The sequence below is a fragment of the Octopus bimaculoides genome, chromosome 2 (genome assembly GCF_046866305.1).
Source record: "Octopus bimaculoides isolate indiv1 chromosome 2, ASM4686630v1, whole genome shotgun sequence".
NCBI lineage: Eukaryota > Metazoa > Mollusca > Cephalopoda > Octopoda > Octopodidae > Octopus > Octopus bimaculoides.
The window spans coordinates 66,244,505-66,270,790 of NC_142929.1; the positions used below are offsets into that span (position 1 = coordinate 66,244,505).

The 26,286-nt window shown below is 35.1% G+C and overlaps 2 protein-coding genes across 5 annotated transcripts in view; one reads left to right on the forward strand and one right to left on the reverse strand.

Moving 5' to 3' along the window:
- Positions 1 to 16,444, forward strand: LOC106868684 (ADP-ribosylation factor-like protein 3). 4 transcript variants are annotated; one of them, XM_014914068.3, is made up of 7 exons: positions 825 to 981; positions 2,946 to 3,089; positions 6,330 to 6,446; positions 10,247 to 10,297; positions 12,203 to 12,388; positions 14,425 to 14,506; positions 16,304 to 16,444. In XM_014914068.3, the coding sequence occupies exons 1-6, from the start codon at positions 958 to 960 to the stop codon at positions 14,467 to 14,469; spliced, it is 567 nt and encodes a 188-aa protein (XP_014769554.1). In that variant the 5' UTR covers positions 825 to 957; the 3' UTR covers positions 14,470 to 14,506; positions 16,304 to 16,444. The 4 variants fall into 4 exon arrangements, with proteins under 4 accessions (XP_014769555.1, XP_014769554.1, XP_052833730.1 ...); XM_014914069.3 differs by lacking the exons at positions 825 to 981; positions 16,304 to 16,444 and adding an exon at positions 1 to 40 and having other exon boundaries at positions 14,425 to 15,244; XM_052977770.2 differs by lacking the exon at positions 16,304 to 16,444 and having other exon boundaries at positions 14,425 to 15,244.
- The window catches only part of LOC106868683 (isocitrate dehydrogenase [NAD] subunit beta, mitochondrial), a 24,484-nt gene continuing 13,235 nt past the window's right edge, over positions 15,038 to 26,286 (reverse strand). Inside the window, exons 6-10 of the mRNA XM_014914067.3 lie at positions 25,926 to 26,059; positions 22,636 to 22,738; positions 20,963 to 21,109; positions 18,193 to 18,348; positions 15,038 to 17,451 (exon numbers count right to left, since the gene is read on the reverse strand). Of these exons, the coding sequence (XP_014769553.1) occupies positions 17,374 to 17,451; positions 18,193 to 18,348; positions 20,963 to 21,109; positions 22,636 to 22,738; positions 25,926 to 26,059 (618 nt within the window). The 3' untranslated portion in view covers positions 15,038 to 17,373. The remainder of the gene's footprint in view (positions 17,452 to 18,192; positions 18,349 to 20,962; positions 21,110 to 22,635; positions 22,739 to 25,925; positions 26,060 to 26,286) is intronic.

The following is a 26,286-nucleotide window of genomic DNA, read 5'->3' on the forward strand; positions in this document are numbered from 1 at the left end:
GTGACGTCACATAGTAACCATCGCAGGCGAATACACAATGGTGAGTGACGCGTCTTTTGTGTATATTTGTCTATGATTTAGCACTTCTTCTAACTTGACTCTTCTAAGCTTTTATTATTTCTGATATATTTCATATATCAACGAATGTTACTATTGCTTTCTACATAGAACTGTTTTTACTAAAGCAATTTAAAAACATCGCTATAAGAATGCCGTTGCCATCTCACTGATGATGGCGACCGTTTGAATGAATTGAATGTCTTAATTCATATATCGCGTCTTTTCTGAAATAATTCCAGTATTTCAATAGATTATAATTATAGTATAATTATAATATAATATAACAAAGTATGGTAATTGTTCAGTTTACGTTCGTAAAATCTAAACGTATTGTTGACAATATTGATAACTTTGATTTTAGCTTTAGTCGTTTTTATTTATTTCTCAGTTCTTGCTTATTTTATATCTTTTCTGAGTCGTACTTTTAGCTGCAAGTCTGTTTTATGAAGGGAAAGAAGAAAGCAGCAAGAAATGGTAGCTAGATAACCAGTCAGAAATATAGATTTATGTGTGAGAGATACAGGTAGATAGTTTTAAAAGTCGAGTAAATAATCATTTTCTTCAAAGCGAAGCTAGAAATCAGTTGTAAATAGCAGAATAAGATGACGAAGGGTAACAAGGGTGAATAAAGTATTAGATAACATACTTTAGTGTATTTAGTTATGTTCCTTCGCTTTTTTTTACGAACGTAAACTAAACAATTACCCAAAGTATAAACAATTATACTTTGTAGATTTTATTCTGCTCTATCGCAGTTTTGTAATGAAATTTTTCCTGAACTAGGAGCAAGGCCAGATTTTATTGGTGATGAATCAGATTTATTGACTAAACTGTTGATTATTATTTATTGCATATAATAGAAGGAAAAGTGAAATTAATTGCAGCCAAAATTGAACTATGAGCACGGAAGCATGTAATCAGGTATAATTAAAGCATATTGTGTGAGGTTTTACTCTCTCGACCATCAATATTCTCCTTTCGAGGGTCTAGCTGGCGGACAACGTGTTACCTGTGGAAATATTTAGAATATTTTCACACACACACACACACACACACACACCATCACTACCACCTTCATCAACCTCATCCATCGAAATAGTAACATGCATTCTACACTCTACAGCAGATTAAATTTGTTAGATACACAAAATATAACTTTGACAACCAACACAAAATATAACTTTGACAACCAATCGAGGAAATTCTCTACGTGGTCTTTCTGTGTGCTAAAAATAACAGCCAAACCATACCCCATATTCTTAAAAATAGTCGGACACATTCGATAATGCAGTACTAGATACACATGTTTAAATACAAAAGACAGAATAGTTACGGCTGGAATGTTTTTAGTTATTGGTTTATTTAATCAGGGATTGTTGATCTAATGTTAAACGTCCACAATATAGCCTTGAAATTGTGCATGAGTATGCACCCATTCACACATACAAGTTGGTGGGTATGTATGTATGTATGCATGCATGCATGCATGAAACAAAAAGGTGTGTTATTATATTATTCTTGAATGCTTTCTGTATAATTTCATGATCAGCCCCCATCTCAAACCTGGATAAACTATACCTGTTTGAGAACGCCAGCATATCTATTGTGTTGTGAAGATTGGGTCAGTGGAATAGTATTCAATGGTAATTTTATATGTAGTTGTATTAATTTTAAAGTGTTAAGGTGTGATTTGAGGAAGATTTGGCTGCTGTTCCTTGTAAGTTGAGCTACTACAAAGAAGCCCACTTGTTGGCTTGTATTTTTGTTTTATTGTATTGATTAGCTTTTTGAGTGAAACTAGTGAGAATGAAGCATAACTCATTTAATCTGTGTGAATCTGATGTATCATTTGTATTCTGATATAATTAAACATCTAAACACCTTCCAAAACAGCAAAGAATTTTGGTTGGTCCATTGGCAGAGTATTCTATGAGATCTCTTCAAACACAGTCTGATTTAGCTTTCCAAACTTTGCTACAAACACCACCTAAAATCCAAACAAATTAAATCAACCAAATGGATGAAACATATCCAGACACTATGTTTACATATAACAAATTGTGCAGCCTAGACCTAGACGAGGCTGAGGTATGGTGTACTCAATGAAATGGACTTGTGGATTTCTTCCTGATCAACCGTTGTCATGCTACAAGATCCATTAGAAGAAGACTGAGAATACTCAATCACAATAACTTGTGCTAATAATTATGGACAGAAAATTCTGGAAATAATTGAAACTAATCATATTCAATTTTCCCAGTTTTGAGTTGTGGTTTGACTTTCTCAAGGGAGTAGCAAACTCTTCTTCAAATACACTTCCGACAATTTCAAAATAGTGATGTATTTTTAAGTCCTAAATCATAGGTTAATATATCCTCAAAAATTTGGAAAACCACAACCAATAATTTGATCAAGCACTGAAATAAATTCAGTCAGAGCCAACTTGCTGAACATCTTATATCAACATATCCAGAGTGCAAGCGCAATGAGTTACTTATTGGATTACCTGCCTCCATGCCATAGGTCTTTTGAAGCTGATAGTTCTTATGTAATACAACTACTATAGGTTATAAAGTGAAACCATTCCATTAGCTTTTTTTACTAATTCAGTTCTCTTTTCATTATGCTAAAGAATGACCTGCCAATGACAACACATTTCTCTGATCTCTTTAATTATTTTCTTTCTTTTATTTTCCCAAAATATCATAGGGTCATTAAACAAATTATGTATGTTAATTCAATAATTTTCTTTTTGTTTTCATTCATTGACATCACTTTACATACTTGCAATGCAAATATTTATCTCATTTTGCAAATGTTTATCTCCTTTTGCAAATGTTTATCTCATTTCAAATTAATTATTATTTTGATATTGTATTTGCCAGGGTTTATTAGCATTACTTCGTAAACTGAAATCTCAGCCTGACAAGGAAGTACGATTATTGTTATTAGGACTTGACAATGCTGGTAAAACTACACTTTTGAAAAAGCTTGCTTCAGAAGATATTAGCCACATAACACCAACTCAGGTAATTGTTTAGATATTCTGTTACTGTTACTTAACCTACTGTTTTTATAATCAGAAGTTTCACATTGATTGCATACTTGTTGTGACCATTCTGCCAGTTTAATTATTGCATATTTTTTAATGCTTCTGTTTTCTCTCTCATCAGTGCAGTAATTAGTAGCAAATATGAACTATGTTAATGATTATATTTGGTTAAATATAAGTTAAAACCTGGTGATCAGTGACAAGACCAGTTAATTGTATCAATCTATAGATACAGGCATGATTGTGTAGTAAGAAGTTTGCTCCATAACCACATGGTTTTGGGTTCAGTCCCTCTGCATGGCACCTTGGGCATTTATCTTCTACTATAGTCCCAGGCCAACTAAAGCCTTGTGAACAGATTTGATAGAAGAAAGCTGACAGGATAGGATGTTCTTGAGAAGACCCACCCACCTCAGCAAAACAGTTTTGGAAGCACTGTGTATTATGTGTCCTCTACATACACATTATATTAAGGCACCCCCATCAATGAACCACACTAATCTCATTGTACAATTTGCTTGTCTCTGCCACCACTGCCAACTGTATCATTGCTGTCCTACCCTATAAACCTGTGCTCACTACTCACTGCATTCCCCTTTTCCACCCCTCTCTCCCACTCTTCTTTTACACTCTTGTGAACTCCCTCCTCATTCATCTTGTTTGGTCCTATTGTACTACTCCACTTACATTCATCTCCTTGTACCTTGAGAGTATATCCTGGCACATCTTCACCACCATTCTCTCTCTCTCTCTCTCTCTCTCTCTCTGCTATGTATCTTCTCTAGAGCAAGACATCTATTTCTGTCTCTCTGTCATAGTTTCTCTCATCGCCTATATATACATAGAGAGAGACAGAGATACGCACACATATATACACAATTTTAATGTCCATTTTGCCATGCATGGGTGGGGAGGTAAGGCTTCTCCCACACAGCCTATTTCCACTCAGTGCAGTCTTTTGTCATCCCCTCATATGATGTAACAACTTTATCACTTTTTCAGAAAATCTTCCCCTTCCACAGGTTCCATTTACCTTGAGTGTGCACCACCTCTTTGTACAATTGTCTGTGTCCATTTGTATCACATGTTCATACCAATGCAATCTTCTCTCTTGCACACTACATCTGATTCCTCTTATATTTACTTTTCTCTCAGTTCATTTGTACAGTCTCATTATAGACTTTAGTATTACACATCTAGCAAAGCATGTCTGCTTCATTTTTTTTTCTAGTTTTCACAAATCCTCTGTGTTCAAGACAATGTCTCACTGCTCTACAACACCATGTTTCATACTTTATCATTATAAATCTATCCCTCATTATCAGTGAAAAACCCTTTGTTGCCAGCATAAATATTAGTACCTTGAATTTTCCAATCAGTTCTTATTCTGGCCACAATCTTCTCTGAACACTTGCCCCCACTGCAAGTTGGGTAAGTGTTCAGAGAACTAAATAACTGAAGATATCCACTTCTTCTAGAGACTTGTCTAGGCACAGGTGAGAGAGTCTGCTTTGGATGTGCTTTTAGCAATTATTTCTGCAGTACAACCACTGTGAGCAAAGGCTATTTATGTTTGTTATCCTGCTTGTGAACCCACTACACATCCTATGCATTTATAGTTTATTCTTGAAACACTACTTGGAATCTTGCATCCAGTTTTCCTTGCTTGCATGAAGTGGACAGAGATAGAATTTCTATGGCTTGATGCCCTTCTTGCTCCCAACCTTTACTTGTTTCCAAGCAAGGTAATATGCTTGAATGACAGTGACACTCTCAACTATCATATGAAATCCTCTCATTCAGTTATGTTTGCTCCCATTTCCTGGCAGCTTCTTGTTTCGGGTGCCACCAGAAGGGAATGAATATTATTGTAAAGTGTAAAATTGTGTTTGACCCTCTGGCTGATAACTGATGAGGAGTTGATGACCTGTGTTTGTTTTCCATTTGTTTGTGCATTTATTGTTTTTTTTAATATATATATATATATATATATATATATATATATATATATATATATATATATATATATTAGTAACAGAGGTGGATGCTCCAAGAGTGCAGCTGTGAGACTAAGAATAGGATGGGGAAAATTCAGAGAGCTCTTACCTCTGCTGATAACAAAGGGCCTCTCTTTCAGAGTGAAAGGCAGATTGTATGATACTTGTGTGCGAACAGCTATGCTACACAGCAGTGAAACATGGGCTGTGACAACCGAGGACATGCATAGGCTTAAAAGAAATGAAGCCAGTATGCTTCACTGCATGTACAATGTCAGTGTGCATGTTCAACATAGTGTAGGCATCTTGAGAGAAAAGTTGGGCATAAGAGGTATCAGATGCGGTATGTAAAAGAGACAACTGTGCTGGTATGATCATGTGATGCATATGGACATGGACAGCTGTGTAAAGAAGTGCCGATCTCTAACTGTGGAGGGAATCTTTGGTAGAGGTAGACCCAGGAAGACATGGGACAAAGTGGTGAAGCATGATCTTCAAACTTTGAGCCTCATAGAGGCAATGACTAGTGACTGAGACCTTTGGCAATGTGCTGTACTTGAGAAGACCTGTCAAACCAAGTGAAATCATAGTCATGGCTGATGCTGGTGTCACGTAACTGGAGCATAAAAAGCACCTTTTGAGCATTGGGCCACATGGAGGCAAAGTGGCTGATGCTGGTGGCATGTTGAAAAGCTCCTTTTGAGTGTTGGACCTCACAGAGGCAATGACTGAGACCTTTGGCATTATGTCATGTTTGCGAAGAAGACCCATCAAGCCAAGTAAAATTGCAGTTGTGGAAGATAACTGTCATGCAAATGGCACCCTTGCCAGAGGCATGTAAAAAGCACCCATTACACTCTTGGAGTGGTTGGTGTTAGGAAGGGCATCCAGCCATAGAAACCATGCCAAATCAGACTGGAGTCTGGTGCAGCCTTTCAGCTTGCTACCCCTGTTCAAACCATCCAACCCATGCCAACATGGACAACAGACAGTAAATGATGATGATGATGATGATATATGTAAAACGAGATATATTTTATGGTTATCTTATGGCTGTATATTTTCTGTTGAAATATGTTTGCATAGTAGTGAGTGAAAAGTAAATGTTCTGCTATGTCTCTCTCATTTGAAATTTACCATAATTAATGTTGATGGTTTTTTTTTTTTTTTTTCATTCTTATGGTTTCTAATAAATCTTTGTTTTACTTATTTTCCTAAAGGGCTTTAATATAAAAACCGTGCAATCAGGAGGTTTCCGCTTGAATGTCTGGGACATTGGTGGGCAGCGAAAGATTCGTCCATACTGGAAGAACTATTTTGAAAATACAGATTTCTTGGTATTTTTTTATTTTTGTCTTATTTTCTTATATTTGTAAAATATTCATGGATGGGTAATGTCAGTGTGTATATATGACAGAGTGTAAGTGATTTGAGAGGAAAACTGGGTATACAAGGTATCAGATGTAGTGTGCAAGGGAGAAGACTGTGCTAGTCATGTAATGTGTTTGAATGAAGACAGTTGCATCAAGAGGTGCCTGTCTCTAATTGTAGAGAGAACATGTGGAAGGTGTGGACCCAGGAAGACATGGGATGAAGTGGTGAGAAAGGATCTACAGACATTTGGACTTACAGAGGGGATGACAGAAGACCTAGACTCCTGGCAGTTCACTGTGCTTGAGAAAATACACCAAGCCAAGTAAAAGCATGGTTGTCCTTGCATACAGGCTTGTCTCCTGCATCCCTCTCCAGCTGAATATTCCTAAGCTTATGGGTTTGTGTGTGCTGGTGCTATGTAAAAAGCACCTATACTGGTACCATGTAAGCACATCTGTGCCGGTGCTATGTAATAGCAGTCAGTACAATGGTTGGCATTAGGATGGGTATCTAACTGTAGAGACCATGCCAAAACAGACATGGATCCTGGGCAGCTCTTCAGCTGGTCAGCTCCTGTGAAACTATCCAACTCATGCCAACATGGAAAATGGACGTTAAATATTTAAAAAATATTTTTACCTTTTATCTTTTACTTGTTTCAGTCATTGGACTGGGGTAGTTTGGCAGTGAGGATGGGGGCCACACATACACAAATATATAGACTCAGGCATGCACAGCAGGCTTCCACGGAATTTGTTTACCAAATTCACTCAAACGGTTGTATTCAGCCTAGGGCTATTGTAGAAGATACTTGCCCAAGATGTCACATTGGGACTGAACCTGAAACCACAGGACTGCAAAGCAAGCTTCTTAACCTCACAGCCATAGTTGCACCTATTTGAATATTTAAAATGCTATCCTTTTCAAAGTTGATTAAAATCAGTGTTTTTATGTCTGCTTTTCCATAGTGGGATGAATTGGATCTTTTCTGAGGTCAACACTTGTATGCCTTTTCGATCACCAACCTTTCTAGTTACCTCTTATGACTTTTATTAAACATCAACCTTAATCTGAGTCTATCTCTGTGTTAATATTGGCCCCCATTTGTGTCCATCTTTTATAGAGTTATCTTGGTTACATTCTATAAGCATGTAAGGAAAAAGTGATTCTGTCTTAGAGTGAAGGTCAGATTTATGATATTTATGTACAAAGTGTAATATTGCTTGGTAGTGAAGCATGGGAATTTAATGTGAAAACTGGAAAGAAATGAAGGAAGCATTGTCTGCTGGTTATGTAATGATAATGTAGATAGTTGATTGAACACAAATGAGCTGAAAGAAAAATTGTGCATCCGAGGAATCTGATGCAGTGTGCATCAGGGGAGGCTGCACAGCTATGAATATATGATACATATGAATGGTGGTAGTTTGGTAAAGAAGTGCAAAGTAAAAGGATCCTGTGAAAGAGGAGGGATGAAGAAGGCATGGGAGGAAGTGGTGAAAACTAATTTTAGAATGTTGAAACTGAAGAAGGGATTACAACAAGTAGAAAGGCATTGTGTTAAAGATCCATCCAATTCATGGTGATAAAAATCAACCCAATGAAATTTGAACTCTGATTGTAAAAGTATATAAATACTGCCAAGTATTTACTTTTGGCTCTGTCGATTCTGCCATTTCTTGTGGAAGAAAATGGTTGTTGATTTATACCAAGTCAGTTCTTATCAAGCAAATGATCAAAAAGTATTGCAGCTATGATTAGCCTATCTCTTTTCCCAGATATATTGTATCTAAGAACACTATTGGTTTGAAGATGGTAGAGATATGGGGCATTTAGCTATCGTTTCTAGTTGGTTAAAATCCATGTAGAGGCACCTTCATTGGTACATAGAAATTGTGTTGTGTAGGTATGATGCTTGTAATTTTTAAGAGAAGAGTACATGGAGATGTATTGTTGATATCTCTGCTGAAGGCTTTTAATAATATGAAGTGTTACCAATTTATAACAACCTTTGAAAATTTAGTGTTGTAAGGAGTTTCCATCTCACCATGGGACCATCAAATAATTAGTAAAAGTAATGATTTCTAATATAGCACAAGCCCATAAATTTTAAGGGAGGGTACAGGTGATTAAATCAGTCACTAATGCCTAACATGTATTTATTTTATTGGGTTTAGAAGAAGGGAAAGGAAAGTTGCCTAGAACAGGTTTTGAATGCCTAGCATAAAGAGGCATAACTAAATATCACAAGATTTTAGCTATTTTGTCTGGCTTCCCTCTAATTCTACCATCTACTGCTTTTGTAAAGAATTTTCTTATAAGCCTATCCCACAGTCTCTCTTGCAGCCTATACCCACCTTTCCTGAACTTTCTTTCACCACACCACTCTCTTCTGTTCACCTTCTTGGACATGTTATTCCTAAATTTACATGATTCAATGCAAACTCATTAGTGCTGGTATCACAGTAAACTGCTCCTGATACACTTTGTAAGGTAGTTGACAAATAAGCAAAGATAAATGTAGAGTCAAGAGGACTGTGTGGTCTCACTCAGAGCATGACAACCTCTCTAGTGCTGGTGTTAAAATAAAATGCACCGAAAACACTCTGAAGTGATTTGTAATGGGAAGAGCACCCAGCTACAGAAACTATGCCAAAAATGAAATGTATGAGCAAGATGTCTTAGACGGTAGTAAATTCCAATAAGTGACTAGACCAAGATGACACTTCCAACCAATGCAGGCATGGGAAGTGGCTGTAAAACAATGAAGGTGGTAACAAAATTTTGTAAACAAACTTTGGAAGTATCGAATGTGTTTTGTATTTTACAGATGAAAAAGTAAATTTTGAACGCAGTATAGCTATGAAAACAGCAGAAAGATTGGGCATTTTACCCTTATAGCTATTATTGTTTAGCGTTTAATTTGACAGTGATTGTTGTCAGTGGGCTGTTTAGCTTAATGACAGAGTACTCAGCTGGTATCTGAGGGGGATGGGTTCGAATCCCATAACTGTATGCTGATAATTTTTTCTGTCTTATAAGAGTAAAATACCCAATCTTTCTGCTGTTTTCACAGCTATACTGCATTCAAAATTTACTTTCTTGTTTGTAAAATGAAGGTGGTGGTGGCAGCAGTAATGATAACAACAATAATAATTTAGACAGGAAGAAGGAACTATGTCCATGGCTTTTGCAGGTTGTCTGAAACTTATGAGATTGCTAGGGTTGATGTCACTTTGAACATCTGAAAGTTGATATCTGTGGGGAGAAATATGGATAAGAAAGGAATTCCCAAAGATGTTGTGGAAATGAAGAAATGAGCATAGTGAATAGTGACGGGTATGGTTAAGTGAAATACTATTGGTGATGAAATGAGAAGAAATAGGTGGGTCGGGTTGGAGTTAGCTAGTTCTAAGAAACAGAAGCAGTTGTATTCGTTGTATAAAAGACAGAGTCACAGACAACACACTCATTCAATCTGTACCAAGCGGTTTCACTCTGCGTACTTCATCTCTGTTACCATAGTAACAGTCCTGATACTTTTTGATCAGACCTTGGCGAAGAGCAATTCATTTTGACTGTTCCACTTTTGAGGAGAGGAGAAAAGTGAGCTTTTGAGAAGAAGCAAAAGGTGAGCTTTTTTTTTTGTCTATCAGTTAGATAGTTTAATCAGATTAAAGATTTGATATGCCAAGAAAAAATTTTTAATTTATTCACTCAACACTGTAACAAATAAATATTTCACACATTTTTTCTCTTTCAGATATATGTTATTGATAGTTCAGACAAAAAACGTTTTGAAGAAACTGGTGAGGTAAGTTAAAATATCAACAATACATTCACATCAATATTTTGACATCTTTCCATCATTGGCATTTCATCTTTTTATCAGGCATAGTGTATCCTTTATCTAGTCTAGAGTGTAAGTTGGAGAAATTTTTCTTCCATTTTTAACTAATCAAGTAATTTCATAGATGTAACGGTACAAATTACTGCACATAGTTGCAATAATTTGTGTTGTTTAGTCTCAAAGTCAGCTCTGATCTAGCAAACTTAATACCAAAGCCATTCCAATTGTGACCGTCTCTGGTGCATTTTCTAAATCTGAAGAAGAATCTGGTACTTATTTTATTAGTACCAGAAGAATCTTGTACTTATTCTATTTGCCAAACCACTCACTTATGAGGATGTAAACAAACCAACACTGGTTCTCAAGCATGATAGTAGGAACAAACGCAATTACAAAGACACACACACCTAACAACATACAATGGGCTTCCACACAGATTCCATCTATCAAATTCACTCAGAAAGTATTGGTCAGCCTGGGACTTGAGTAGAAGACACTTGTCCAAGTTGCCATGAAATGGGACTGAACTCAAAACCTCATGGTTGCAAAATGAGCTTAACCATAAAGGCATCTCTGTGCCTTCACCACATTGAAAATGCTTTAGTTTATTTTTCATGGAAAAACCTTAACCATGGCTGAATTATTTCTAGGCATAACTAATGTGATGTGTATGTTTGCAATTTTAAAAGCACACTAGTCTTTTAATGTTTATGTATATGTGTGAGTGTATGTATACGAGGTTTGATCAAAATGTATGAGGACTAGCACTATAAAAAGAGAACTACAGCACAATTCGGCATTTACTCTCCTTCCAAGTAATCCCCTTCTGAAGTCACACACTTTATCCAGAGTTGTATCCATTGATGAAAGCACTCTTAGAATTCCTTTTTTGGAACAGTGAGTAGCTGTATTGTTGTATTCTCTTTGATTTCCTTGAAGTCTTGAAATTTTGCTGAGAGTCTTCCACTGTGAAGACTGATCTTTGGTTTCAAGGTTATAGCCATAGACTTACGATTATGACTGTTTTCAAACACTTAACACTATCAAGGAGATTCTGCACAGGTGAAACCTGATCTTCTTTTTGAGACAACCACTCTCTACACACATTACTTCCAAGCACTGCTATAAAGAGTAGAAGTGAGTGAGAACATAATAACTTAGTGTGCATGCACAACAGAATTAAAGTTTAATCTGTGCCAAGTGGCTTCACTCTGCATACTTTAGCTCTGTTACCATAGTAACAGTCCTAATACTTTTTGATCAAACCATGGCGAAGAGCAAATCATTTCGACTGTTCCACTTTCGAGGAGAGTTGAAAGACTGAAGAAGCAGAAAGAATGTAACTCAAGACCCAGCAACTTCAGCCTAGACCACCACCTGCCCTGCCATGTGATAAATGCCTGGGGCTGTTCCATTTCCAACTTGACCTTCTGAGCCATATCAGGTTTAAGCATCATGGGGGCACCAGAAGAACCAAACTCAGACAGGAGTGGTGCTGCTGCCACCAATCATGTTAAACCATTAATCTGTATACATTTTTTTCATTCTCTCTTTTTTTTTTTCCTTCTTAATCCTTTCTGTGGAAGAGCATAGGCTCATGATATCAAAGACGTTTCCATTCTTCCCAAGCACCAAACTAATACACCTGCTTGTTTCTTCTTTGTCTTTTGTTTTCTGTAAATTTGAACTATATATGTGTGTGTGTGTAAACTTTAAAGTTAATGAAGTCATTTACATAACTTGTTTCATTTTCATTCAGTTATTCACATTATGCTCTGTACCTGCCTAATGCTTTACTCTAAAGCAGATGTATACTGAGTTCTAACAACAATACCTAAGTGAAATCATAAAATATTATATTTCTTACAGGAGCTGCTTGAATTAATGGAGGAGGAAAAGTTGAATGGTGTGCCACTGTTAGTGTTTGCCAACAAGCAAGATCTTATGTCTGCAGCAGATGCCTCACAAATAGCGGAAGGTCTCAATTTACATTCTCTTCGAGATCGCAAATGGCAAATCTGTCCTTGTTCTGCAATGATTGGAGAGGGAATTGATGTAAGTTCTAGTTACTTAGAAATACTGTGTTTGTTTAGGTGTTTTGGTTTGTCCCCAGTTAATTCAGAACCTGCAAAGATGTTCTAGTCATGACCTTCCCATCCTAATTTCAGATGTAATGTTTTTAGGGCTACAATATCCAATGTGTCCTTCCAGTTTTTTGTTTTTATTTTAGACAGTTGTGTAAGCCATAAATGTTATACTCTATTTTGTATAAATTTTAAGTCCCATGGCTACTGGAGATAATGTCAGACAATTATCATGCTGACAACAGCTGTTGATCTAGAAACGCGTCCACAACTGTCCTCTTATCCCCAAACAATAAAGCCTGTCTTCCTTAATGGCATGTTAGTTTTGAAGAATACTTGAATCTTGAGATTATATCCCCTTGTCAAGTGGCGTGGCCTGATCTCATTTGCCATTTATGATACATGCTCTAGAGGTGGAGATGATTTTAAGAAATCAAGAATTTATGTTGTATGGCCACTCATTTTTGTTTAAATTATTGAGTTGGTGCATAATTATTGCAGCTTTTTTTTCAACAAAAATAATAACAACATGTAACAAAAACATCTTTAAATGATTATTCCAGAGCATATTCACCATCTACTTCAATTACTGCTTCCCACTTGCTTGGCAGACGGTCAGACTGTCATTTAAAGAAGTTTTTTTTAAAATATTGTTATTGTTTTTGTTGGATAAAATTTGTTGAGAAAAAGCTGCAATAATTGTGCACCAACCCAATATGATCTAACAGTTTGAGTGATTATTTTGATGCTTCTTTATTTCTTATTTCATTCTTTAACACTTTAATATCATTGGTTTCCTAACCATTATATTTCTTTCTCTTACTGTTTTGTACTTATTTTTATGTTAATAACTTGGGTGAGATGATATATTTTCTTCATTATTATGCAAGCATGGAAAGACTTTAAAACAATAAAGACCTGCATGGGTCAGACAAGACTAAGTTGGAGCAGAATTTTCTATGGCTGGTTCCCTTCCGAACACTAATGCCCTTCAATCTGTCAAACAACTTGGATGTGGTTATGCAAAGATCTGGAAACAAATGACACCAGTTGAATGAGACCTTTCTTTTACAAAGATTATGTGCCATGTCAAGAAACCTGAGTGTGGTTCCACAGTAAACTGCAAGCAAATGATATTGTTTGCTTGGAAGGCCATTATTTACAACTGGCAAAAATGTGAAGATGAAGGTCAACATTAACTCACTTACACAAACATGGACTCCCCCACCTCCACTCCATTATATATATATATATATATATATATATGAAGCATTCAGTAGAAGGGAATATTCAACAAATTTTCAAAAATTGCTTTTTCGTCTTAACGATATATCTGAAACCTCATTTTTATCCATGCAAAAAAAAAAAAAAGTTAGAGCTTAATTCACACTCTTTCACATGGAAGGTTGGTAGTAAGCAAGCAAGAGATGGGCTCAAAGGATTCCAAGTGTTGTAGAGACAAAAGTTGTCTGATAATTAAATTTGTTTGGTATAGACATGTGATGGACATTTATACTGTTTTCTTTTCCTCTTTCTTTTCTTTGTTATGAAATTAATATCTCCAATATAACCAAAACATTTTACAGTCATATTTATAAGCTAGCTATGAATCAAAAAGATATAATAAAAAATTACAATTGTCTTCTTTCAATATATCAACGCTTATTAGACAACAATAGTTCACTTACATACATATTCCAATTAGTAACTTAACAAAAAAAACCTTGAAACAAACTTTAAACAGCTTTTATGACAGATTTGTAAAATGTTGACTATTCTCTTCCTTTACTGAACACATCATATCTACAATGCACTTTCAGGTTTTGTCAACAAAATCCACTCACAAGACTTTTAACTGGCCTGGGGCTATAATAGAAGACACTTCCCAAGGTGTCATGCAGTGGAACTGAACTCGAAAACATGTAGTTGGGAAGCGAACTTCTTAACCATTCATTTAGAAATTTAAGTTGACATTATATTCATGCTGTGATCTGTTTTCTTTTTCAGGTTGGTGTATCATGGATGTTGAAAAATTTACCGAAAAGGAAATAAAACCAAAGAGTGTATTATATATGTATTCACTAATCGAGTAAGTACACCAAACATGAGAAATATTGATGCTGTCTTTTTTTTTTTTTTTGTACCATTGTAAAATGTCAGTCATTTTACAGACCTCACAATCTATGGACTTGTAACCACGTACACATCATTAATGATAAAGTTTGTACAATATTGCCTTTTTTGCTCCGCAGATAATTGCCAACTATTATAGTTATTGTGATCTGTGGATTAGTTTGATTTGAATGAATAAAGTGCATTATCTTAAAATACCAAATCTGAAATTAGATTGCATGTACTTCAGTATTACAGTTGACATCTTGTGATACTAAATATGTGTTGAACTAACAGTGGACCACTAATAATATTTTGTCATACAAAATACCAAGCTCAGCTAAAAATAATTTGTCTTGGTTTTATTGAAATGTATAAGTTTCTGTTAGTCTCAGAATGCCTGTCTTCTAATAAAAATATCTTTGTTTTTTTATTGCAAAATAATTCATTTAGCTTAATATTTGAATTATAATTTAAAAAGAAAAAGAAGATACATGTAAAGCTGGGATTTGTTAATGCATTTATTTACAAACATTTCATATTGTATTAAATAAGAATTCAAATTTTATACATTGATTTCTAAATCTTTTGGGATCTTTTCATCATTTCACACATAAAAGATCTAGTTTCTATGAGAAAAAACATTGTTTAGTATGAAATAATCCTCTTGTTTTATTGTAAATAAATATTAAATAAAAAATCTTTTAACAAAAAACAGCAAGTCAAGACATTTATTTTTCATCTTTGTGAAAGTTTATATTTGAAATTATTTTAAGAAAAAAGAAAATATTCAACAGTGAGATATTGATATGATTCTCTAAATGACTCATATGGTTAAAACTGTTGAAGGAAAGATAATAATAGCTGACATTTATGTTGTTTACTATTCGTGTAGTTTCATTAATCAGGAAAGTCATGTGAAACTAACCACTAATAAAATTTGTACACTTTACTATATTAAAGTCATTGTTGTTAGATTTTTAAAATTGTTTTTACATAACTTAGTGACAAACCACAAAGACCATATGTTTTTTAGCACATCTGTATATAAATGCTTTAACATGGACTGAACTTTAAATTTGTAACAAAAAGCTTGTAATTCATTAGTTGAAGCAATTGTAGTTGTACTACATCTGCATGACTCTGGTGGAAGAATTATAAAAAGAAAAAATATGAAGATAATTTCTTAAACCAAATACATCTTTTATCATAAATTTCATATAAACCTGATCAAGTCTCTCATTTTCTTGTTTAGTTTTTAAAACTATATGGTCCCTCATTCTACATCAAATCTGACAATGACTGCAATAAAGGTAGAAATTGCCATCATGTAATTCCTGATAATTTTCTCAGTAATATGAGTTTTAAACCTAAATTTCTAAACGGCATGACTAAATGATATGTGTTGTATACCAAATGCATTCATTATTTGCTATAAGGTAACAACCAGAAAAGACAGTGATGGAGAATTGTCTGTTATGTTGCCAGATTGGTGTCTCAATAACTGTAGACATTCTATCATGTCAGCCTAAAAACATTCTACTCAATGAAATCCCTGAGTTGTTACTGAACAAACCAAACTTAATTTCCACTGAAAACTAGAGTGTATTTACAATAGACTGACACCAAGACATGAAATTATTACTAAGTTCTTTCTAAGCATTACAAGTTTTCAACAATGGAAAGGAAAAAAAAAAAATCTATGAATTCTAGTTTTAAATGTAAATATTCTGTTCGTTTATTAATTTTTCTCAAAGCATATTGTTTACCCTAGGTGTGTTAATCTAAGAGCAGTAAAGATGAATTTTAATTGAATCCCTTCCTGAAAATTGAACTTCATAATGAAACAGAAATAATAACAATTTCTACCTGACTATAAATGGAAATAATGGAGCAGTCTTTGCACACTGAGTATTTCTGACTGCTAGATCCTCTATTCCTGTGAAGAAAGCTATAGAATGAAATATACACACAACTGGTCCTTTAAATAGGATGGTAACTGAGGCACAAATCCAGTAGAATGAGGAGCTACAATTACTACAGATTTTGATTTGAAGTAACATCTTTTAAGACAATCCTGTTACAGTTTAATGATTTGTATACAATAAACAGAACATACTGGTATAAAACTGGAAGAGAATATTCTCATTCATCTTGTTCTTTAACACTTGCATGTATAAATTAAGCCTAATATTGGCACAAGGCCACACATTTTGATGGCATGTATGATCAATTATATTGACTCCAGTACTTGACTGGTGCTTTATTGTATCAGCCCCAAAATGATGAAAGGCATGTTGACTTCAACAGGATTTGAATTCTGAACACAAAGGGCTGTAACTAAATACCAACAGGCATTTTGCTCAGCCTCTAATGAATCTGTGAGCAAATCCACTACCCTTATTAAGTATATTGGTTTTAAATTTTGACACAAGGCTAGTCATTTTGGGGGAGGGGGTAAGTCAATTACATCGACCCCAGTGCTCAATTGGTACTTTATTTTATCAACCTTGAAAGGATGAAAGGCAAAGTCGACCTCGGCGGAATTTGAACTCAGAATGTAATGATGGATGAAATGCTGGTAAGCATTTTGCCCGGCATGTTAACGATTCTGCCAACTCACTGCTTTCTTCTTAAGCATAATATTAACAATTTAATGATTTAATGGTTCACAAATTATTTTGTAACAGAACATACTGGTATAAAACTGGAAGAGAATATTCTCATTCATCTTGTTCTTTAAAACTTGCATGTATAAATTAAGCCTAACATTGATTTCTAACATTGGCGCAAGGCCACACAATGAAACAGAAGCAAAGATGTTAGATACAGTAATACCTATTATCATAGATTTAAGTTGTCGATGACTGCCAATGTGAGATCAGTTGTTGAAGAGTAGCCACCCATGTCAGGAGTTCGAACCTGCAACAGAAAATATTGGACTAAGCAAGCATCCAAAAGAACAACAAAAAGTTCATATCATTACCTAATACATTAACAGCAAAAACTACTAACTTGACAAACTTTTTTTAGGAAGCATTAAAGCCTTTGCTGTATACTTAACCGAGTTACTTCTATAGAAATGACTCTAACAGTGAAATCTTCATATATGCATTCTTATAGTCACAAGCAATGAAACTTTTTTCATTCCATGTTACTGACAACAGCTGAACTGAAACATGATAAATGAGCTAATAAAGGGGACTATGTGGTTGCTTGGCCTGCCAAAAAAGCAGCCATAATTCACTCAAATGACACCACAATTTTCAATAAAGAAGAATTCATTGGATAATGTATTCTGACATACAAAAAGATGTCATTGTCTTGGCTAGAGTAACAATAAACATAAATATAAAATTCTACAGAAACAAGCAACAGACACATACACCCATATAAAGCCACTAAAGCCTAATACATATAAATTTATAATGCTCATTACATACACAACACTTGAATATTATTTCTACAATTATACCCAACCAGTGACCTAGATATCGTTGGTGAGAAAACTAGCTTTATCATTAGGTTGTAGAAAATAACAAAGACAGAAATTCCAGTATTTGTAAGGTAAGTGGATAGATTGATAAACGAATGACACAACATCACTCCTTTAGCACCTAAGCTCTACTTTCCCTTCCACAAAGAAGTTATAAAGAGACTGACCTTGCCCTCTTCAATGACTTTATAGAGAGCTTTTGATATCATATCAGCATGGTAATCCAGGTGTATATGTTGAAGCATCTTACAAGCAGCTCGTAAGATAGCAGTTGGGTTGGCTATATTCTTACCAAATGCCTCAGCATATGGATGACGAGCACCCTAGCAAATAAAAAAAAGTATTTATATTTACATAGTTATGGTAAACATATATTAAACAATAGGCACAGGGTTTCTGGTTCAGTCCCATTGCATGGCACCTTCCCAGGCCAACCAAAGCCTTATGAGTAGATTAGTAGGCTGATAGAATTTTGTCATATATACATATATATATATATATATATATATATATATAAACAAATAGTAAATGAGTATATGCATATATACGTACAGGTATGTGCATACCGACATCCACCTGTATGTATAGGTGCATATCTGGGTACAGGACATTGCAAACAAACGTAGACGAGAACACACGAGCCACATAGAGAACATTCTACTTCATCAGCTACCCACGTTTTAACACCGGCATATATATATATATACACACACACACACATATATATATATACACACATGTATACACACATATATACACACATATATACACACACATATATACACACATATATACACAATATATATATATATACACACATATGTATACACACATATATACACACACATATATACACACATATATACACAATATATATATATATACACACATATATATACAATATATATATATATACACACACACACACACACATATATATATACACACAATATATATATATACATACACATACACACACACACATATATATATACACACATATATATACACACACATACACACATGTATATGCATGCGTCTGAAAGTGTACGTTTGTGCCTCTTGACATCACATGATTGTTGTAAATGAATATCATTCACTTCTAATCATCCATGAAAAACATGTCTGGCCATGGGGAAATATCACCTTGTTTAGAAACATGTAAGGGCTGGTGACAGGAAGAGCATCCAGACAGAAAATCTGGCTCAATAAATTCCATCCAGTCCACGCAAGCATAGAAATGTGGATGCTAAAACAATGAATGATGGTGTGTGATCAGAATTCTTTTTATGATCGAATTTACACAACATTTAAATTGTACCCAGGTGTCATGTTTTTTATAGTTAAATTCAAAATACACATTTAAATTGTACCCAAGTGTCATGTTTTTTATAGTTAAATTCAAAATACACATTTAAATTGTACCCAGGTGTCATGTTTTTTTTTTTGTAGTTAAATTCAAAAAAAAGTTATTGAATGGGAAGAGTGAAGGAAAATAAGACAATATGAGAGGACAATGAGATCTGATAAATGCAATGGTTGACAAAGATGGCTGCAATATCAAAACTGCAGTTCCAATCTTGCAGGCAAACATTTTTTGTCATGAGGGAAATATTAACTTACTTGGAAGTAGGTGAGGATTGGTAACAGGAAGGGCATCTGGCCATAGAAAATTTACTTTCATAAATTCTGTCCAACCCATGAAAGCATGGAAAAGTGGACATTGAAACTGATGATGGTGATGATGATTACTGATTGTACAGTTATTCTTGTTAATAACAGAGATTGATAACTAACCCTGTCTGACAGCAAAACAGATCTCACATTAAGTGGCCTTACAAATTATTTAAGACTAATTAAACTAGAGTCAAACAAAGCTGATGAGATTGTACACATGTTACATGTACAGCCTCCTTTACTTTGTAAAATATCTTCCAATGTAATTTTAGATTTACAAAGAAAACAGTAGCCGAACAGTAGTCCCATGATTTAACCCACATCTGCTGTTCCAGTTGTGGTTGGTTATCATGTGTCAAGTATTCAGCTGGTTTCTTTAGAGTAAATAGTAGTTTCCTTTTTAGTTCTTCTACTTAACAGCAGATTCATTAAAAGAAGTGATCCTGTTAAAATAAAAGATTCCTTCTTTTAAGTGTTGATGCTTCAGACACAGTAAAATGTCTGTTGCTGAGATTTGTAATAGATTTCATGCTGCAACTGTTTTCTTCATATACATGTCAGGAGGGCTTGTTATGCCTTGATATTTTTCGTTTTTCTTTTTTTTGTTTCCACTAGGAGTGACACAAGATACTTGTAGTCCTCAACAGTTGTGACTTAAATCTTCAATCTAAAAAGATTTGCTAATCAATTTATTGGATGTAAAAAAAAAGAACATTAAACAATTTTGAGCTGTTTGCTGATAGAATCTATTACTAAGACCATATAAAGTGGCTGTTTTATTTTTCAGCTTCGTCAGTGTCTGATGATCAGGTATGAAAAGTTTATACACGAAGGGATTATAGAATTCACATTAATATTTCTTTAAACCTTCAGTAAATAGATTTGTTTCAAACTTACTGTATTTGATGGCATATAAGACGTAGATTTTTTTTCAAAAAAATGTCTCAAGAAGGAAAAAAAAGGTCCTATATGCAAAGTTAGGCCTCCCATAAGATTTAATGCACTAAAACGTTTTTCTTACCAAATATGTACTGCTGAGATTGGCTGCATCTGATATGCTTGTGCATGTTTTATGCCATCAAATACAGTAATCATGTAATACTTACTCCCGCCTCTCCTCCCACTATCTCTTACACATGCTGTAAACCATATCCTTTTATCTACCTTTTGATGAACTTAACCAAATACTTGTCATCTTCATAACTAAGATCAGAGTAAGAAAGGCAGTTATAAGAAAGTGTAAAAGTAATAAACACTTACTGGCTCAAAAACAGCAACTTCATGGCTATAACTGCCACCAGGTACAACACCTGCACCTCCAATAAGACCAGCAGCTAAATTGTCCACAATATTGCCATAGAGGTTGGGAAGTACCATAACATCAAATTGATGAGGGTTAGACACCAACTGTATATATAGGTAAAGACAATATATGAAAAGTATAAAACAAATGAAATAAAAACTGATTAATTCTCTTTCAAATGAAAGATAATGGTTGCTGCTTAACCTCAAATCATATTGTAATCAAACAGAACTATGATTGAAGCTGTTCCAGCTGTGAACTCTTTCAGGTACAGTACTGTGTATAGGGTTGAATTGTGGAGGCGCAATGGCCCAGTGGATAGGGCAGCAGACTCGTGGTCGTAGGATCGTGGTTTCGATTCCCAGACCGGGCGTTGTGAGTGTTTATTGAGCGAAAACACCTAAAGCTCCATGAGGCTCCGGCAAGGGATGGTGGCAAACCCTGCTGTACTCTTCCACCACAACTTTCCCTCACTCTTTCTTCCTGTTTCTGTTGTACCTGTAATTCAAAGAATCAGCCTTGTCACACTGTGTCATGCTGAATATCCCCGAGAACTACGTTAAGGGTACACGTGTTTGTGGAGTGCTCAGCCACTTGCACGTTAATTTCACGAGCAGGCTGTTCCGTTGATCGCATCAACTGGAACGCTCGACGTCGTAAGCGACGGAGTGCCAACAACATAGGGTTGAATTAGCCACATTTTCTTCCTCTTCTAAGATGGTAGGATGTGTTTAGAAGATTTAGCTGCTACTCCTAGAAAGTTGGCGCAGCCATATAGAGGCTCTCTTATCTTGAGATGTTAAAACTTTATTAAACAATATTGTTAACAAAGAGAATGAATATGCACACCATACAGGTGCACATATATAGCATTTATTTCTAAGGCATGAAAGTAACCAAGCATAAGTTATATAAGCAATGGGTTAAAATTACCTTTTCACTTTTGAACAACCTGACTGAATTTACTTTAATTATAGCAATTAACATTTATTTCGCTTTTGTATTTGGTTTCCAAGATTCTTGATGTGAACTCATGTGTTGAAACATATTTTGTTCCATCTATTAAATGTCACTATACTAATAATTAACACACACACTGGTACAATTTCGCTTCTTTATTTCTTATTTATCAATGGGTTAACTATTTAACCCATTAACTTATTGACTGTTTAATTAATTGCTCGGCCAATCAATCAATCAGCTAAGTTTATCAAAGTCCTTTTGTTGCCATTCATAACCTCATCAATAACATGCCCTCAGACTTGGAGTGAAGAAAGCACGTCATTGATGAGGTTGCGAATGACAAAGAAAGGAATTTGACAAACCTAACTGATTGATTGATTGACCAAATGATTAATTAATTGGTTTCACAAGGTCAGCAATTGCAGAGAAGGGGGTTAAGTTGATTACATCAACTCCAGTGCTTAACAGGTAGTTATTTTACCAACCCCGAAAGGATCAAAGGCACAATTAATTAACTGATTAGTTAATTGGTTAAGCAACTGACAAATAAAGAAATGAAACAGAATCAGTGCATATGTTTAGTGTTAGCATAATGCACTCTCTCCACCCCCACCCCCTTCCAAGACACAACAAAATTAACATTTAAATTAAGTTAACGAAAACTTACCTGCATGCAGCAGTTGTCAACAATCATTGTGTCTAATTCAATTCTGGGATACATTGCTGCTACCTCATGGCAACACTGCAGAAATAGACCATCACCAAGTTTCCTGAAAAATTCACAATTTATAGATTTATAGTTTTATTTTTAAGAAAAGAAACATTAATTCAAATAAGTATTAAGACAACTCACCAAATTAGCTCCCACTTTTGTAAAGTTAAGAATCTTCCTCTCTGATTATCAGCAGTTTTTTTAATCTCCCTACCACTCATTGCTACACAGCCTCAAGGCTTCGCCCAATCCTTCCTCCCCAGATCTCCAGTCATTCTGGAATTCCATTCCTGTACATATTCTCTTTGCAGACAATGATCTAGAGGTACTCAAGCTGAACAATGCCTGCAAAAATTGGGAATGCTGTCTCTCCATCTAAGAATAACTGCAAAAGTCATGAGCACTATCTCACCACCCCCTCTCTTGACTAAATTACAAAATAAAAAAAAAATTTAGAAATAAATTTGTTAGCTGCATTTGCTCCACCAATTTGGTGTATAATACTTTATCATTACCTGTAAGATAATGAGCAAGAGCAGAAGAGATATTTTTGACATTAGTTCTTCTGAAAAACAAATACTTTAAAATCAATAGATCAATAATCTAAAGTAAGAGAAATTAATTATTTCAACAGTAAATGAAAAACAATTCAGACAACATTTGTAACATCAATTTTACTATGTTGGCATGCAATTATTTATATTTTTTTTTTTTATTTTGGTAAAATCAAATATTTATTTAAAATATTGTTGCATCTATCTTCTGCTAATGCATACTGGCAAAAGATATAAGTATCTGAGAAAACATGCTTCTGAATAAAAATATCCTGCATTGTATGGTCCTCCAGTTGTGATATGAAATAAATAAATCAGTATACCTAATGTACTTGCTGGCATATAGGATACAGTTGTATTTCACAAATATATTTTGTGGAAAAAATAAATTTAGTAAGTTTCATCATACACTTATTGAATGATATTTTAAAGTATTTTTATAGGGGTCAAATGTATGACTCTGTGCATATAAATACATTACTATGACAGTATACTGGAATATGCCTCAAACACAGCTCCCCCATCAACTCCCATTTGAGGAGTTGGTCTCAGGCACCAAACCAGGCAGAGCTACCAAATTCCGTTTCCAAGACCAGCTAGAGGCCACTCTACTCCACTGCTCCATTGACCCAAATACCATGGAGACAATTGCCAAGGACTTCCCAAAGTGGCGGCATGTCATTGTTGAGAGAATGAACCAGATAGAAAATAACAGATGTCAAGATGCAGAGATCAAACATTGAAGACACAAAGAATGATTTGCACTTCCTTATCCCCTGCCAACCCTATTTTGTGATAAATGCCCCCATCTCTTCTATACTGATCTTGGCCTGAACCTCAGGCACCAGCACCCACCAGGACGAAGAGGCTCAGTCACTCACTATAGATTAACTACTTGGACACAAGTTAATGCTGCTGCCAACTGGAATAAAGTATGACACCATAAATTACGGGAACACTGTATTATTAATTGATGTCTGTTTTCCATGCTGGCATGGGCTGGGTGGTTTAACAGGAGCTGTCCAGGCTTTATGTTTGTTTTGGCATGATTTCTACAGCTGGATGCCCTTCCTAATACCAACCTCTTTACAGAGTGTACTGGGTGCTTTTACACAGCACCGGCATGGGTGCTTTTTACGTGGCACCAGCACTCACAAGTCTGCAAGATTAGGATAAGGCGGCGAGCTGGCAGAAACGTTAGCATGCCAGGCGAAACGCTTATTTTGTTTGCCGTTACGTTCTGAGTTCAAATTCTGCCGGGATCGACTTTGCTTTTCATCCTTTTGGGGTCAATAAATTAAGTACCACACTGGGGTCGATGTAATAAACTTAATTCCTTTGTCTGTCCTTGTTTGTCCCCTCTATATTTAGCCCCTTGTGGGCAATAAAGAAATAAGATTAGGATCCCTCTGCTGAAGAGGGATTCATAGGACATGCCTGTATGCAGGGGCAACCATGATTTTACTTAGCTTAATGTCTCTTTAATTACTCAACACCATATCATTTCTCTACTAAAATAAATAATATAAGGATTTTGATTAAATTTTCAATCTTGGACAAGATGCCCTGTATTGCATTTATCCGTTCAGATTCTGGTTCTGAAATCTTGTCACCCTTGGAGTGGTTGGTGTTAGAAAGGGCATCCAGCTATAGAAACTCTGCCAAATTAGATAGGAGCCTGGTGTAGCCATCTAGTTCACCAGTCCTTAGTCAAATCATCCTACCCATGCTAGCATGGAAGGCGGACGTTAAACGATGATGATGATCATCAAAAAAACAATCTATTCTTTCCAACACAATGCAACTTGACCTCATACTTTTCTTTTACATCTGTTTTTTCTTTCGTAATTTTCTTGTCACTAATCTCTTACTTGTTTTTAAAGTTCTGAAGCAAGAGATTTTTTTTATTCCAACAGTTTTCAGAAAAGCACAGTTGTAATGTCAATGGAGAATCTAACTCTGTTTCACTAAGGCAGTGACAAACACAAACTAGGACACTAAATCACAATATTTTTAGCTTGCTTTATCCACCTATCCATCCATTTTTTCCACTCACTATTCCCAGGAGGGATTTTGGGGTGGAATCCTCAGGTACCTCTTGAGAATCAAACATCATAACACTTTCTGGCTGGATTTCTAAGTACGACCAACTGAGACTATAGATATTATCCAAGCATCTCATTCTTGATCTACCCCTAGGTCTCTTGCTGGTTGGCTTGGCTTGTGGAATCATCTTGCAATTCTTTCCTGCAACATTCTAATTACACATTGCAGGTCCAATACAAATAGTTTGGTGCCTGGTGTGAATAAGACCACTAAAACTGCAATATGAAGCGGGGTTTGAAAGAATAACCATACTGCATCATCCATTGCACATGTTGATAAGGGATGTTTTTGTTTCTTAGGTAGAGGGGTCTGTTCAAAAAATATATTGCAGACTCTGCCCAATGCTGGTACAACCAGCAATAAACGTGCAACTTGTTCTGGGAGGTGTGGGTGGGAGCACAAAGGATGTGTCCCCCAGGACCTTGAGGTGCATCAAGGAAGGAACACTCACTAGCTTGCTTTAGATTAACTTTTATTAACTGGTTACCAATTAAAAATATATCAGTGGTAATTGTCACAAACAGAAACAAATTGTTATATCATCTGATTTTATGCTTGCAAATGGCTTGAGTAACATCAACTTACATGATATTTGCTTTATGGACTGCAGTGACCTTCTTCCTGTTATGTCGAATAGCATAATCAAATGCAAATTTAGCAATCCTCCGTGAATTATCACGAGTCATAATCTTCAAGCTCTCTACAACACCATGGGTACTCTACACAGGAAAAAAAAGGAGAGAATATTAAATGTAAACTCAAATTGCAGCAAACTTGGTCTGAGGTCATACCCTTAAAAGATTTGTTATTGTTAAATAATGCAATTTTTTTACTATTAATATATATATATATAAACAATAAATTAAACAGAGCGATTCAATTGACAATCTGATAATTTATTTATAACATTTTATACTATAAATATTAAATAATATAAGATAACATT

Bases quoted from the DNA above. Each gene is read 5' to 3' on its own strand.
- LOC106868684 (XM_014914068.3), top strand. From the start codon at position 958: ATGAGCACGGAAGCATGTAATCAG. The intron at 982-2,945 runs GTATAATTAAAG...TGTATTTGCCAG, and splicing joins GCACGGAAGCATGTAATCAG to GGTTTATTAGCATTACTTCG. The intron at 10,298-12,202 runs GTAAGTTAAAAT...TATTTCTTACAG, and splicing joins GTTTTGAAGAAACTGGTGAG to GAGCTGCTTGAATTAATGGA.